Raw genomic sequence first — 16008 nt, forward strand, 5'->3', positions numbered from 1 at the left:
CTCGACCTCTTTTACGACCAAGCGCTCTCCCTCTATAAGAGCAAGGGATCGATGACTTCACGGAAGTCTTGCCTTTACAGTACTATGGTGTTGCCATGCCTATGACCCTACTATCCGTCGTCTCATATCTGCATCTCTATCTTTACGATCGGTAGATATGTCTCTGTGGCACTCCTCCGAGTTCACCTTTATTCTAACCGATGCTTTGTTTTGGGTAGCTAAGTCCTTCTGGATTTGTCGTCGTTTTTTCGCTCCTTTTGACTCCTTACTTCAACACCTCTGTGTTTTTCAAGTAGTTCCCCTTAGTTGATGGAAAGACAGATTGTAACTCTCATGTATAGCCTCTGTCATCATGTTGTAGGGTTTGCACCGATTATGTTCTGCTTCCTTAGTAGTAACATTTGCTTACTCAGCCTTGTCCTCTGACTTGTCGGGCTCCCTTAAGCGAATGTGAGCTCTGGAGTAGTCCAACTCTCCAGCTGCTTTGATTATATCTCTGTATGATCAAATCTCTCCCATGGGACTCACTGGTATTTGCATTCGAACTTTTTTCTCGATGGTACACAATCCCCATATGCTGATGATCAAAGCTTTCACCCGATGTAAAATTCGATACACGCACGGAAGACCTACCTCTGCAGTACCATGGCTTTCACTCCTTGAATCCATAGCTCTTCTTGTCGTCGTGTTTTTCACCAAAGTAGAGCTCTCGGTAACTCTTGATCATACCTCTGTATGATATAGTCCCTCACGATACGTTGCATCATGTCGTCTTCTGGTGATATCTTCATTGCATTCTGATCCTTGTGGGATGAACTCGGATTGTGATCTCTCCATGTGTGGCCTTTACCAACACATCGCAGGGCCTCTTTCACCTTCGATTATGTTCGCTCTTTTGGCAATCGACCTTCGTCCACCAACTCTCGGGTCACACTTAGACGAAACATCGCTCTAGGACAATCCGTCGTCTAGTAGCTCTCGAAGTCCACCGACTTCGTTGAAAATAATGCACCATTGTCTGGATCCTAGGCCTCTGCCCATACCAACATAATCTACGCTGTGCATCACTTCCTTTATGGTAACTTGAATGGTAGCACTATGACATATTCTTTAAGAGTATCCGTCTTCGCGTCCTCTTGCCCCGTGCCAAGGCCTTCTAAACCCAACTTTGCCTCCGCAAGTTGAGTTTCCTTAGTTTCTCCATCAAATGCTTCTCCGAGATAATGTGCATGTGCCACGAAGTTCCCTTTGTCTTTGGTACCATCCAAGATAAGTTCGCTCCATCATAATGAAGGACCCATGGAATAACATGATCCCGCTCTTTTCTTTACAAGGGTTCATGTCCTTGATCTCTGTCCAAAGAAAGCTTTGTACCTCTGCTCCATGTTTCATCTTCTATGCTGGCTCTCTTCATGCGGCTTAGGTACTTCGCCAAGTTACACTTAAGTTGCTCTGCTCCTCGTTTTGCATTGAGTTGATGGTGACCATCGCGCCCACCATTCCATGAGTTAACTCTCCATTCAGGCCCTCCTTTTAATATCAAAAATGTTAAGGGAAACCATTGTCAATGTTTAAGTCAAACTAACATGACTCATACCTAAGGGCATAGGAGTGTCACTCCGAGGTGGCCTCGATGTGGCTATGAGGGGTGTTACTGAGGTGACTCCAAGTTAGAAGTCCTGAGCTCCCGAGATACCACCTGCACTAAGATTGATGTCGGGGGAAAATATTTAATCTGATCCCTTCGACGCTTAAGTTAGTGAATAAAACCCCTAGTGTAACATAATGAAAGTCCCCCGACATTCTTTTCTTTCCATAATAACTCCGTTATTATATATTAACTAACAAGGCACATGAATATCTTTCCACTGTCAACATTCTTGAGAGGAAGGGATGCAACGTGCAACATGGTGCCTAAATGAAGGCAATGTTTATGACAAAAATAAATTCAATCTTCGCTAAACCTAAGCCAAATTTCGGCATTATCAGAGCAAAATAACAAGAGAGTCACATATATTATAATAACAGACACAAAAAAACTAAGAAATGTTTGCACTCTTATAGCCATCGTTTGTGGATAACTGGAAAGTGTCACATGAAACTTCATACATGCTGTAGCTACAGTGTTCCTCGCTGGATCAACAAATCAAAAACTTCTCTTTGCAAGATGTTATTGCTCAAAACCATCCTCCATGTTGCATCCTGGAATTCTCATCTGGTTGTTGATCTGGATCTTCTTCTTCCTCCTCGTTCTTTTCTTCCTCCTCTTCTTCGTCCTCTTCAGGAGGGTCTTCTGGCAGTGGAGTTGGCAATGGAGTTTTCATTGGGCTAAATTGTGGGAAGATATCAGGTCTTCTGCCAGGTTTTGGCCTTTCCCATTCCTACATGTGAACATATATGTGACTGACGGTACCAAAGGTGAAAATATAGAATAAGTATAATTAACCAACATATGTCAACATCAACAAGCTTCAATAAAATTCTCATCAATCAACTCGTTTGATTTGTGAATCAGTTCATCAGCATCAAATCATGAAAACTTAAATACACATCCTTATGTAGGAACTAATCCATCAATACCAAGAAGAAGAAATATACTTGAAAAGGATACTAGAAAATTTACCAGCATATATCTGTTAAATGCTTCAAATAAATCAAGAAGGCAGCAACATCCAAACCTTGTAGATCTTATCAAGGTTTGTTGAAAATATAGACGTGTATATACATATATTGGAAATGATTCCTCTATCTTTATCCTCTGATAATCTGATTTAAATGCACCAAAGCATCTAGAAGTAATACAAACAAGACAAGCTTGCTTATTTTTCTTAGAAAAGAGAGAAGAGAGAGAGAGAGAGAGAGAGAGAGAGAGAGTATCCACCTGTACATCAAGAGAACTCTCATCTTAATTCACTTGCTACTTGGACAAAAAGAAACAAGCAGTTTTATATGAAAAGAATATTCTGCAGTGTCACTTGAAAGAGGTCCCATGCTGGTATTATTATAATAAAGCCATCTAGATAATTCCATGTTCTATCCATAAAAGCACTACCACATTTCTTTATTCTTTGTTAGAACTATATTTTCTTTAAAAGTGTGTGCATGACAGCTATGTTTTCTTTAAATAGAAAAAAATTTCATTACATTAAATAGCATACAAAACGCTCACACATAATCTCAAACTTGAGGCTCATTAATCATACAATAATGCATAACAAATATGTTATTGAGCATAACAATAGCATAATTTTTATTTTGTAAAATCTCAATAATACAATGTAATAAATGTGCCCAAGAATTCTTAACCCTTACATTCCTCAAAAGCTAACGAATATTCCTAGATCCTTAGGTTAAACTAACAATTTTCCAACTTGTTCAGGACTCCTCAAGTCTATAGCAACTTTAGTCCAAGGCCATATGAGATCCAAGTGAGATCAACATTGTGTAGAATCTTAATGGAAACTGGTCTTTTCTGTTTCACTGAAAACCTCTATATCTTCTAATTCTGCTTCAGGAAATCTTCACCAATTCTGAAGAGGTCATATCTGATTGATAACTTGTGAAACTTTGCTCAATCTTCTCATCTTGCAGTTAAACTATCGGAGTTTCAATGAATATCATGGAAATAGCAGGTAACCCCAAAAGGCTAACGGAACACAAAGTTCCTGCCTCAGATCAATTAAGTCATCGATAATCTTAGCCCATGTTTCTTTGACAATGGAGAGAATAATCACCCTTGTTAAACCAATTTGAATAAAAATAAGATTTGCAGATTTAACTTCATCCCATGGGGATGATATAAGTATTAATATAAGCCATCTACTATGTATTTTCATGGATCAGTGTATTGAAAACACTCAAATTATTGGAAATTCACACTTAACTAGCAAATTGATATTATCCATACAAAACTATAAAAAAGAGGTCTGAAACAACTACAATAGAGAAGATACAGCAGGTCTCCCTGATTTGGATAAACTAGAAGACAAAAAGTGAAGAGATATGGTAAGTGCATTAAATATTTTGGGTTCTAACGGTCCCAACAAAGAAGATATGATAGTATATGACACTAATTAATGTTAACATAATTAGATATATTCAACACCATCCAAGATGAAAATCATCATTACGAAGTCCAAAGAAGCTCATAGCAAAAGAAAGGCAATAGGAGGTCTTAGTAGTGTCAAAAGTTTTAATTCTGCAACTAAACAGTCAGCCCCCGAAGAAGAGACCCACGGGACCGTCAACACAGAGGATCAACACACCCATTGCGATTGGGCCGTTGCGGCGGAGACACTGGTGCCGAAGTATCAGGGAAGGCTTTTAAAGGCTTCTACAGTGGAGACACCAACCATGGTTCAGATGCAGGCCAATGGGTCGCTTCCACCTACGGAGCGCTGGAACTATTGGAGCATGCCCGTCGCCATTGGATGAATGGTCCGACAAGAAGGGGTGGGGAGCTTACAATGGTGCAGGGCGAGGGCTGACAAGCTAGGGATGCATGTGGCGGCAAGCAACGGGGTTGATGGCGATGGTGCGAGGCGGGGACCGACTATTTTACCTTTCACTTTGGCATAAATTTTGCACGTGATGTCACATGCAGTGGATTCTGTCAAAGAAACAGACGGAGTTGCTAAAAATAGAGTCAATTATAGCAACTTCGAAAAGTATAGGTACCCAATGTAACTTTTTAAAGTCACATTGACCGTGAAAAGTTACATTGACCGCGATGCTAAAAGAACCTAAGTACAGGGGGAAAATGTAATTAGCCCCAAATTTTAGCCACAAGATATCCTTCAACCTACATCTAATCAAAATCCTTTAACCTAAATCTAACAAATAAACCCCCTATTATGGATGCCATACAAAGCACACCCTTCTTTCTAACCTTGCACTTCCATAAAAGATCCCTGTTCCCATCATGAATAATCAATCCACTCGACTCCAAATACTTTACTAAGAAATAAATTCCCTTTCATGGCAAAAATTACAGATAATTGCTCAATTTTGGTACTCCATCTGCAGATAAACGACTACAAATTTGGAAGACAACAAATATCTAATCAAATCTTAGAAAAATATGTTGAATATGGTTTTTATCGAAACCAAATCTGAACTTGGTTTTATCGAAAAAATACATAAGTGTTAAATTTGGTTATCAAATTGAGAACTAAATTCTTCTAATCAAAGCCAAAGAGATAAAATTTCTTTGGAAATAGAAATATCAAGAGATAGCAGGTTGAAATGCATACGATGGGAAAATCGAGAGGGGAGCGGCGGGTCATCTTCTCTTCCTCGGGAGCCATGCAAACGGCACAGTTCCCTCTTCGGCGGTTCCTCCGGAGAATCGAAGACGGGGGCAAAAGGAGACAGCCGCATCGGCCGAGGCTGACGCTGCCGAGGCTACCAACCGCTGCCGCCATCTTCTGCGGCGCTCGTGACGGCCACGGCGAGGGACGATGGGCCAAAGAGGCGGCGGAAAGGGACCAAGACGTGGAGGCCATGGATCGCCGCAATACAGCGAAACCGAGTGCAGGAGGAGAAGGCGGCGGCAGTGGTGGCGAGGAATTGATGGGAGGTCGACTGCGCCGAGATGTTTTCATTTATTAGAAGAAAAAAGAACGGCTAGAATTGGATGGATATGATATTGGATTGGATCGGATTCGGATCTTGGCCAAAGAATACCCGATAAAGCTTCCTATTTACCCGGATTTTCTCTCTTTTACTTTTGAACAAAATCGAGTCCGGTCGGATTCGGATATTATCTATTTTACCCGATAAAAATTGGAGGTTTATTCGGAGAGAATAAAAAAATATATTTTATTACATATTAAAATATTATGAGAGGATATATAAGTGGATTTCTTTGATAGAGTTAATCCGATGGCAAAGAATCAAGAAGCCATCCATAAACAACCTTTATTCTCTTCAATTAATAATTTATATCACGAACAGCTATTGATGAGCAAATTTAAAGCAGTAAATAACATTAAATTAAAAAAAAGGAAAAAGAAGGTAAATAACACTCACTTTATTTGGTTGGCTATAATAATTATTTTGGGTAGCACGTGAATAAGACAAATGTAGTCGCCTCATGCGGCATATATTTTATTGGAGATGAACGGAGGACAGACATGTCATTTCAGAAATCATCTGATCCTCCGGCAGAGGGTGACGCCGTCGCCCACCGGAAGCTGACAGATCTCGATGCGCGGGTCGGCGGCGAGCTCCTGGTTGAGCTGCAGCACGAAGTCCAGGTAGTGGCGGAGGTACCCGGGCAGGGGCGCGTCCGGCGGGGCCGCCACCGCGCCGCCCCACAGCGTGTTGTCGTACGCGGTGAGGCCGCCCACCTTCACCAGATCCAGCAGCCGCCGGTGGTAGTTGACGTAGTTCTCCTTGTCGGCGTCCACGAAGACGAAGTCGAACGACCCGTGATTCGTCTCCTGCAGCCAGAGGAACGAACGAGTGATGGAGAGGAAGGAAATGGTCGCATCCATGAGTGATAGATCAACCCCCTCACGTCTTGCAGCAGCTGATCGAGGACGGGGAGGGCGGGGCCTTCGCGGAAGTCTATCTTGTGGGCGACGCCGGCCTTCTGTATCGTCGGCGGGCCAACCTCGTAGTACTTTCGGTTAATGTCCATGGCCAGAATCTGATCCATGAGCATGTCACCAACGAGAACAGAAACAAAGGCTGAAGACTGAGGTGACGGGTATACGTGCCTTGCCGTCGTCGGGAAGGGCGAGGGCAGTGGCGAGGAGGGAGTAGCCAGTGTAGACGCCGATCTCCATCGTCTTCTTCGCTCTGGTGAGCTTGAGCAGCATGTTCAGGAACTGCCCATCGTCGACCGAGATCGACATGATGTACCTGCATGGATCATGCAAGATTAAAACAACAGCACTGTTTCCACTGCACGCAACTCAATTAGCATGAGGACATGATATGTAGTACATGGGATGGTTGGCGGTGATCTGGCGGAGTTCTTTCATGCATTCGGGCTCTCGGGGGAGAACGCTGGTGTCCAGTATGTACTGCAAGAAGTAGTATGAGGATCAGAAAAGGTGGACGAGAGAGCAAGGAGGAAGTGAGAGAGTAGTAGTACTTGATAGAGGGCGTCGCTTTGGAGGAGGCTTTTGTGACCGACCTCCTGATGCGGTCTTTGTTGGCCATTCTGAGAAGCCATTGTTGTTGTTGTATGTGTGTCTTCCTCTGTGTTGATGTTTGTTGTAGGAGAACTATGTGATCAGCTTCCAAGGTTTTTGCTGGTCTGGGTGGTGGAGAAACTGTGGGCATATAAATAGTAAGGGCCGACCGAAGCCGGTGAGACTTGCAGTTGGGTGTGGGTGCTGCTTTGGTTGCCCCATTGTCACATATCTTGTTCATCCTCCCATTAATTGCAGCACACCAAAACCCTCTCTCACATTTCTACAGACAATTAATTGGACAGCTAGTTCTTGTAACAAACCCTCTCTCATTTCAGACAGCTGAACAGCTACTTCTTGTCACACCATCTCTCTCTACTCCCATTGGTAGAGTTACATGGACAGCTCTGAATCTCCTCTTATATTTGTCTCTCTAATGTTATCCAAGATCCTGATATTAAAAAATATATATCCATTGCATTTTAAAGAGATATCTATAATACACTAATCAATCAGATATCTCAACAAAAATCAAAGACTATGATATCACCACTAAAGTAGTGATGCTTTTGTCCAATTCAACTTATGTGCAATAAATTGTGGAATCAGATATATGTGGTACACATTTGTCAAAAAAATATGGTCAAGTTGTTAGAGAAAAATAAGAGATAATTGATGTGACTTATTATATATGATTATATTAAAAATACAAATCACAGAAGGCCTCATCTACTAGCTTCAGTTCTTAAATGAAAAGAGAGATTAAAAAAAATTAAGAGATTATATATATTTTTAAATAAGTTAGTATGAAGTCTATATTTCAAGCATTAATCATATTGTAAAGGAATATTTATTTAAACTTCTATAGTCGAAAGAACAAAACAGGATAGACAAAGGAAATATACCAAAATAAAAGAAAATGATAATATTATAAAAAGAAAAGAAGAAACCTACAAAAATGGATGTAGGAAGAAAAACATAACAAAAACACTGAACCAACCATTTTCTAACAAATATTTTTTTAATGTCTGTGTCAAGGTTTTGGATTGGTTATGTTCCTAGAGATTAGAAATTCAATTTGACTGATGTTAAGTTTAGATCAAATAGGTGCTAGTCAAACTTATAAACATTGTGATTAGCTAAAGATTAATGAGTTGACAATGCAAGAAGAGACAGATGAAGGAAGGCATAACAAGACTTCATGAGGGACGATAAAATTAATTCTAAAGACTCTTAATTTAACTAAAAATATGGATCACAAACGCATACGCACGCACACCATGGAACGAACTAGTAGTTGAATGATGGATGGAGTCCATGCTGTTGACAGGAAGGTAAGTCATTAATGGACGATTGAGATGTTACAAATGAAAGAGATTAGTAGTTACAATGTTTCACCTCAAGCTGTTCTTTTCTCTTCTTCCTTTTCTCCATCCATCCAACCTTGAGCTCATTTAGTACGCTACATTCATGTATACCTACTCACATGTTCCATCTATTGGTCCAGGCTTCTAACCTTAGACTGTTTGGTGGGAATCCATTTGGAGTGGCAACTGGAAGAACAATCTCAAAAACTCAACTCAAAACAGTAAAACCATTGGAATGCAGGTACTTTTCTCATTCTATCTGATCATGAATGACACTCTTTGCATGATATGTGAGTGATAGGATGCATAATTTTGAATCATCTGGCACCACATACTTGTTTTCTTTTGATGATAATAGTTGTGAGCTTAAGTTGTGCAACCTCTCAAGGTTATTTTTTGTTTACATATGAAGACCAAAGAATGGTATAATGGCATGCCCTTCTATATGAAGAAGGGTGCTAGCTCTCTCACCTTTAGTTCTCACCTTTAGACTATGTCATGCATGTAGTGTTTGACCTGCATCTGACCTACACAATTCCGATTTTAATATTGCTGACTACTAAAACTAGCCATAAGTATGTTGAAATTTTTTCTTTGCAGGAATTTGAATCAGAGTAAAATTTATTCCATTACACATTAATACAATCTAAAAGCAGATGGTTATTTATTACTATGTGACTTATCATTGAGTCAAATTGTAGCTTAGCCAAAGCTTTGAGTTTTTCGTTCAGTCAAAGAAACTTCTGTTACAATGTCATGCTTCAAAGATGCTGACATGGGAAAATTAGCACCCTAGTTAAATATTGCATTTATTTGGATCTTGATTTGATCAATTGCGTACATGTACATAAAAGAAAGATTTGAGCAAGAATCCCTCGTGGAAGTTTGAGACCTCAATCCTTTCACATTAGAATCAATCATGGAGTTTGCAAATTGAATGTCACCTCTGCTAAACATGATCTTACAACATTTAAAACATCTATAAAAACAAGGTTCACATGATTTGAAAATCTTGTGTCCATTAAACTAACACAAAATGAACAATTCTAAGAGCATTCACTCATAGAAAATCCATATAATTTCTATATTATTGATCCACTAAAAATATATTTTATGCTGCCAAAACTGCATATATTTACTTTTACATAATGTATAAGGATGCTTTCAAAATTATGATTTTTCATTAGTCTCTGTGAACAATGTAGCTCATGTTCAACAGAGTTGATCTTTAATTTAAAGGCCCACAACTGATTTGAAGGTAAAAAATTTTAGGTCTCAACCCTCTAGATATATATATATATACACACACACACACACACACACACATTTCAGCAACCATTTTTTTTTCTTATGGTGACTTAATTTGTAGGATATCACCATATATGTAGATCCAAATTAACAAGGATGCTATATTCTCATGTCATGAACTAGAAGGGAACAAATCTAGTAGGATCTATGGAATGATAGATATCTAAAAAGCTCTCCAAGTTAATTCCAATTAACCAACCTAAGAAGCTCCCACAAATCTAACCGGGACTACATGGTTCTAACGAGTTTCTTTGTCAAATATATCTAGTTGCTGTAGCGATCTTCATTATGATTATCAAGCTTTTGTACAACTAATGACAAAAGAATCATAATTAACAATACAGAAGAATAATCGCAAAAGTAGCAGATTCTTATGACATAGTTAGAGCATATAATCTAAATGAATACGTCTAGCTCGTAAACAGCACCTCCTATAGGGAAGCAATTGTCAACAATGATAATGCAGGGAAAAAGCTGCTGCTGCTGCTAGTCTTATAAGAAATAATTACAACCAAGAACTAAACATAACATTCCTAATCATTGAAAATCTGAAAGTTCATGTACCTAGATGATTCTAAGATGTTTGTCCTTTCAATCATTTCATTTTAAATAGAATCCTTCTTTTTTTTTGTTCAGTAAATGTCTTTACCAATAACTTCCTTTTCTCAGCCCCCCTTGTAATGTAGCTTCTGCCTATGGTGTGCCATCATATGCATGAAGTAAAGGGTCAGAAATAGAGTATCCAAGTCTTCTATATGCATGTATTTGTTCTAATATAAGGAAACCTCTGCAAGGTTCATAGCATTATTATCGGTGGAGATGCTTGATGTCTTTGCTTGAATTCCCAACTTAGACTTTCATAAACGAGGAGAACCAGGTTCATCATTTTTTCTATGGAGAACTATTGAGCCACTTATAGACACATCCTCAGATGAAGTGTACCTGCTGAGTGGCTACCATGTAGGAGAGGTTGAAATAACATAATATCTCAATTACCCACATCAGAAGAATATAAAAGATCTTTAATCCCAAGATCTGATAGTCATTTTACCTTAATATTATAATCAAATGCTGTGTAGTCCAAAATTTCTTTCACAGAGTGTACTACTATGGTACCTGATTTGCCTACTGATAGCTGATCCTTAAAATATAGATTTAATGTTAGACATTGAATACCTTCCTGATTTTGAGATTGGACCATGGAAATAAAGATCTATCTTTAGGTTCAGAATATCCTGATAATCCTCCGCATCACAATACCAAAGTAAACTTACATCATCTTGTCTACTATTCCCTTCTGAACTGAAAATTTCAGTGCTAATCCATCAGATGCATCTTCTGAAGCAGATATCACTTATTTTCTCTATTTTCTACCTTATTTGTTGTATTAGGATGAAATAAATATTTTTCTGCTGTCAAATAAATATGTTATCTTACAGTGGTTCGAGCAGTTCCTCCTTTAGACTCATCTATCCTTGACCTTGGTATGAGTATAGAACCAGTGCCTGTGATACTAGGCTACTTGGTTTTTCACAGTTGAAAATAGTCCTGGGGCCCTGTAATTCATCTATACCACTATCCCAGCTAGCATTACTCTCGAACTTGCCTTGAATATGGTGTAATGAAATTTGAAGATGGATTAACAAAGGATATGCAAGTTTACTGCAATTGATGACAGCATACCGAAAATTGGAAATTTGGTTTGCATCCTTAACGACCTTGGTGATACTTGTTGCATCATCATTCTTTTGGTTTGCATACCTAGAATAACCATCTCCCCCTCGGCGGTGGCAGTTTCTAGTTTTATCAATATTAAAAATCGTGGAAACAATATCATTCATATAATATTTTTCAGAATTATAATATTGCTCCCCACACACTTGACATTGTGAACCTAAATCCACCACCCGAACCAACATGGTACTTTATATAATTGTGATGTATGGGTAATACATATATCCTGTATCATGTAAAATGTGCTAACTTCATGTAATTTTAAAACTTTTATTTTTACATATGTATGTTTGATATATGATCCACAACAGATCTTATAAACATATTTTAATTATTATTTTAAGAAAAAAAAAAATTTAATGAGGGTTATATGCACCCAGAGTTGATCAGCACCACAAGATACACCAGCGCAACCAATACCTGGCATGAGTGACCAATATTTTATTTCTTCATCTTCAGTTTCATTTTAATTCTTTATCTTCCAGACATTCTCATTCTGCAGGGTTAGTATGTTTTGTCCAAAAACTTACTTCCCACACAATCAACTTTCATTTAAGATATTGAATAGTTTACTGCTGGCACAACTCAGAAGGTGACTTTATGTAATTGCGTCTACAATTACAAGTCATCCAAGGACCTTACCTTCCATCAACAAATGAACATTGTAGTTATGCCATTAGATCCACAAATTATCTCAATCACTCATCAAAGCTACCAAATTTCCTTTGTCCATAAGGTCCATTTGAACCATGTTTTTCCCTTCTAACTTCCAATGGATTTCAACTTTCGATCCATCATTGACAATCATCAATAGCCATCCTCTCCGTATGACTTGGATGCATGTCACGTCAGTAGCACAAAAGACCAATATGTCTCGAGCTATCTTGAATGCTACTGTTTGGATGCATCAGCAAGCCCAAGATCGTGTTGTCTTTGCATTTTGCCAAATGTAATGCATCTTTCATTCACAAGCCATTCATTAATACTTCCCCAACTATCAAAAAGAAAGAGCAATAACAGAACAATATAAATCAGCATCAAGAAATCAAGAATCAAGAAACCAATAATACCGAAGAAACCAATGTTTTCCAAATCAACAGAACCAGCACAACAATCAATATCAAGAAGGAAAAGGTTTTTGACGTACGTTAGAACAAAACCATTAAATGGATTCGGCACTTACCCGCTGAAGACATCGCCGAAGGATACCCTGAGCTCCAGAGAGTTGAATCGGGCATCCATGGCCGCAGCCATGGCGGCAGAATCCCGCATCTTGGTGGACGATCGACTTCCACGAGTAGACCCCATTTCTTGTTGCCAAAAACCTAATTCCTCAGCAACCGTAGCCCATCCGCTACTTTTCTTCGCTTCGATTCAAAGCAAGGGTAGGATCCGATAGGGACTGGGGAGGTAGAACGAAGGATCGGAGGAAGGGGAAAGACTGGAAGCTGGAACAGAGCGATCAAGAAGACGAGCCAAGTGAGTCAAAGGAGTAAACGCCTTTAAGAAAAAAAATAATTAAATTAAAATAAAAATGCACTTTACATATCAATCAACAATCAAAATAAATAAAAACTATAAAATATCAAAATTGAGAGGAAAAAACCCCCAAATAAAAAAAATTGATTAAATTAAAATTAGAATGCACTTGACATATCAATCAACAATCAAAATCAATAAAAAAATAAAAATATCAAAATTAACATAGAAAAATCAATAGTTTTTACAATCAGTTTGAACTAATTATTTTTATTTCACATATAATTTTGAAATTAAATCAGCAAAATACTAAAGTAAATTATGACTACACTTTTTTCTTCTTGCTAACCTCAATAATAAATAATGGAAGGTTTTGATTGCTAAAAAATATATAGTTTGAGAAATAAAGTTTAAGGATCATTCAGATAATTTAATATTTGTATGCAACCAAACAAAAATATATGTTGTATGTCTATTAACCATGCACAGCAAGAAATGATGTAAAACCACTCATATGCTGAAAACCAATTAATACAAGAACCCAAATCATTGATGATACTTTAAATGATATTAAATGTAAGTATTCTGAAAATTTCATCATGATTTGGTCCATGTATACTTTTAATCATTTTAATTTGTACAATATGCAATCATTTGAATTTAAAATTAAACCATAACATGTTTGCCTTCTAAGAAATATTAGTTTAAATGGAAGATTATACAACACCTGATTAGAAGATAATTATGTTAAACCTAAAATAAATTTAATTGTGAATAACAATCTAATATAAATATATCTGATGTGGAGGGAGACAATTGAACTGAAAGGAATGATATCAGAGGGACCAACCAATCAATATACTCATACCAAATTGACTCACTTTGCAGTTTGCACTGAACAATCAAACACTGAAAAATAGATTTCAAATCAGGAGTGGGCAAACACTATCAATCATTAAGCATGTGTGCCTGACATATGTTGCTTTCTTTTGAGGCAAATGTGTTTGTCTTCTTTTGCTTTAAAAGTATTATAAATTTTTGTGAAGAACAATCTAAAATAAACTACTGTTTTGTTCAGAGGGAGAAGAGTATACTGAATAAAAAGGAATGATATGAGAGGGACCAAACATTACTCACTTTGCAGTTTGCACTCAACAATCAAACAATTAAAAATATATTTCACGTTAGGAATGGGGAACACAACCAATCATTAAGCGCATGTATTTGGCATATTTGCCTTTTTATGAGGAAAATGTGTTTGTTTATTGTGAATAACAATCTAAGAGAATTTTCTCTTTTATGTAGAGGAGGATGAACAGTAGATCAAGGAACTCCATCAACCAACTTTTTTCTTTTATGTAAGTCATCCAAAATTACATCAAGAAACTTTCTAATCATAAAAAATTTATTTAGATCAAGTTAGTACATCCGTAAAGTAAAACACAGATAATTCTTTTACATAAGACGATGATATAAGATAAGAAAGTGAATCATGCTTAATAGTTAATACCATTGCATATGTAAAGAAATCCGACTAAATTATCAGGAATTACATCAGAAACTTTCTAACCACAGGAATTTTATTTAAGAATAATAGAATTACATCCGATATTATATAAAAAGGAGTGGTATTGGAGGATTACATCTGATATTTTTGCTCACTTTGCAGTTTCACTAAACAATCAAATAAATAGTAGATTTCAAGTTAAATAGTTAAGCCTCTGTTTTTGGCATATGTTGCTGTTTTTATGAGGAAAATGTGATTGTTTTGTGTTGCTCTACAAGTAGTATATATTTATTTAAAATAAGAATCTAAAGGAAACTTCTCTCTTGTTTAGAAGAATAAAAGGAATGATGTAAGAGGGACCAGGTAATAATTATGCCAAATTCAATCACTTTGCAGCTTGCACTGAACAATCAAACACTAAAATCTAAACTTCTCTTTTATGCAGAGGGAGATGGAGTATATGAAATAGGAAAAAGAGACATGGCAGGGACCAAGCAATCATCACACTCATTCAAAAATTTACTCTCCTGCAGGTTGCACTGAACATTCCAACAATGAATAATCTATTTCAAGTTAGGAATGGGGAACAACATCAATCATTAAGCCTGTGTATTTGACATGTGTATCCTCTTTTTTCTCTGAGAAAAAGGTGTTTGTCTTGTGTTGCTGATTCCAGCTAATGACAAAGTTGGACCAGTAGAATACATCTCCAGAATCCATCCATATTTAATCCATCAGCAGACAATAACACAGCACCCACCCACCCCTGCAGGATCCATCCATTAAGAGAGAGAGAGAGACAGAGGGACCATAAAAGATGAAGTCAATGGAGAGGATGAGAAGAAACACTAGAAAGCAAGCATAAAGAGATCATGAACAGGAGTGCTTGGCATCTGTTTCTTGTTCGTTTCCATAGTTTGCCAAAGCTATTGCTGCAGCAATTAATGCTTGGAATCTCAAGTTCCAATCTTGGAGTCAATTGTACAAGGTGAAGAGTCTCTTGCAGGTTAAGTCATTTTCTGGTACATATATAGTCAAACATGGTTGCACAAAGAGAGGAAAAAGAATGTAAATTGTCAGTCATCTAATGTGCCACCTTATGATGAGCCTTTCCTCCACTAATGGCTACAGCATCACAGTGGAATAATTGTTGGTAGCCTTTCACTATTACTACCACATATCAACCATTAGTGTTCTGATAAAAAAAATTCTTATCATAATAATTTAGTCTTATTAATGATTGAATTCATATTATGCTACTATATGATTAAATATTAAATTCATAATTATTCTATTTTTCCTTTATCGATATTGTATATCGCGGATCGACTCAAATTGAGTTCGAGTTTGTTGTCAAGTTATTTTCATTGCACAACCATATCTAACATTGATCTTTCTTGATCATAAATGATGAATTAAAGCGAATTAATCACCTATGGACATCATAACAAAGTCCAAACCATTAAGTTGG

The 16008-nt window shown here is 37.5% G+C and overlaps 1 protein-coding gene across 1 annotated transcript; it reads right to left on the reverse strand.

Annotated features, from left to right (window-relative positions):
- Positions 1-6016: 6016 nt before the first annotated feature.
- LOC103998913 (caffeoyl-CoA O-methyltransferase 5) lies at positions 6017-13024 on the reverse strand. Its single transcript, XM_065084027.1, has 6 exons — positions 12735-13024; positions 7103-7593; positions 6952-7031; positions 6723-6867; positions 6521-6652; positions 6017-6443 (listed from the first exon to the last, which is right to left on the reverse strand). The coding sequence occupies exons 2-6, from the start codon at positions 7181-7183 to the stop codon at positions 6150-6152; spliced, it is 732 nt and encodes a 243-aa protein (XP_064940099.1). The 5' UTR covers positions 7184-7593; positions 12735-13024; the 3' UTR covers positions 6017-6149.
- Between the last annotated feature and the right edge of the window lie 2984 nt (positions 13025-16008).

Source organism: Musa acuminata, chromosome BXJ1-9 (genome assembly GCF_036884655.1).
Source record: "Musa acuminata AAA Group cultivar baxijiao chromosome BXJ1-9, Cavendish_Baxijiao_AAA, whole genome shotgun sequence".
NCBI classification, from domain to species: domain Eukaryota; kingdom Viridiplantae; phylum Streptophyta; class Magnoliopsida; order Zingiberales; family Musaceae; genus Musa; species Musa acuminata.

Bases quoted from the DNA above. Each gene is read 5' to 3' on its own strand.
- LOC103998913 (XM_065084027.1), bottom strand. From the start codon at position 7,183: ATGGCTTCTCAGAATGGCCAACAAAGACCGCATCAGGAGGTCGGTCAC. The intron at 7,032-7,102 runs GTACTACTACTC...TACTTCTTGCAG, and splicing joins AAAGCGACGCCCTCTATCAA to TACATACTGGACACCAGCGT. The intron at 6,653-6,722 runs GCACGTATACCC...CTCATGGATCAG, and splicing joins CCCTTCCCGACGACGGCAAG to ATTCTGGCCATGGACATTAA.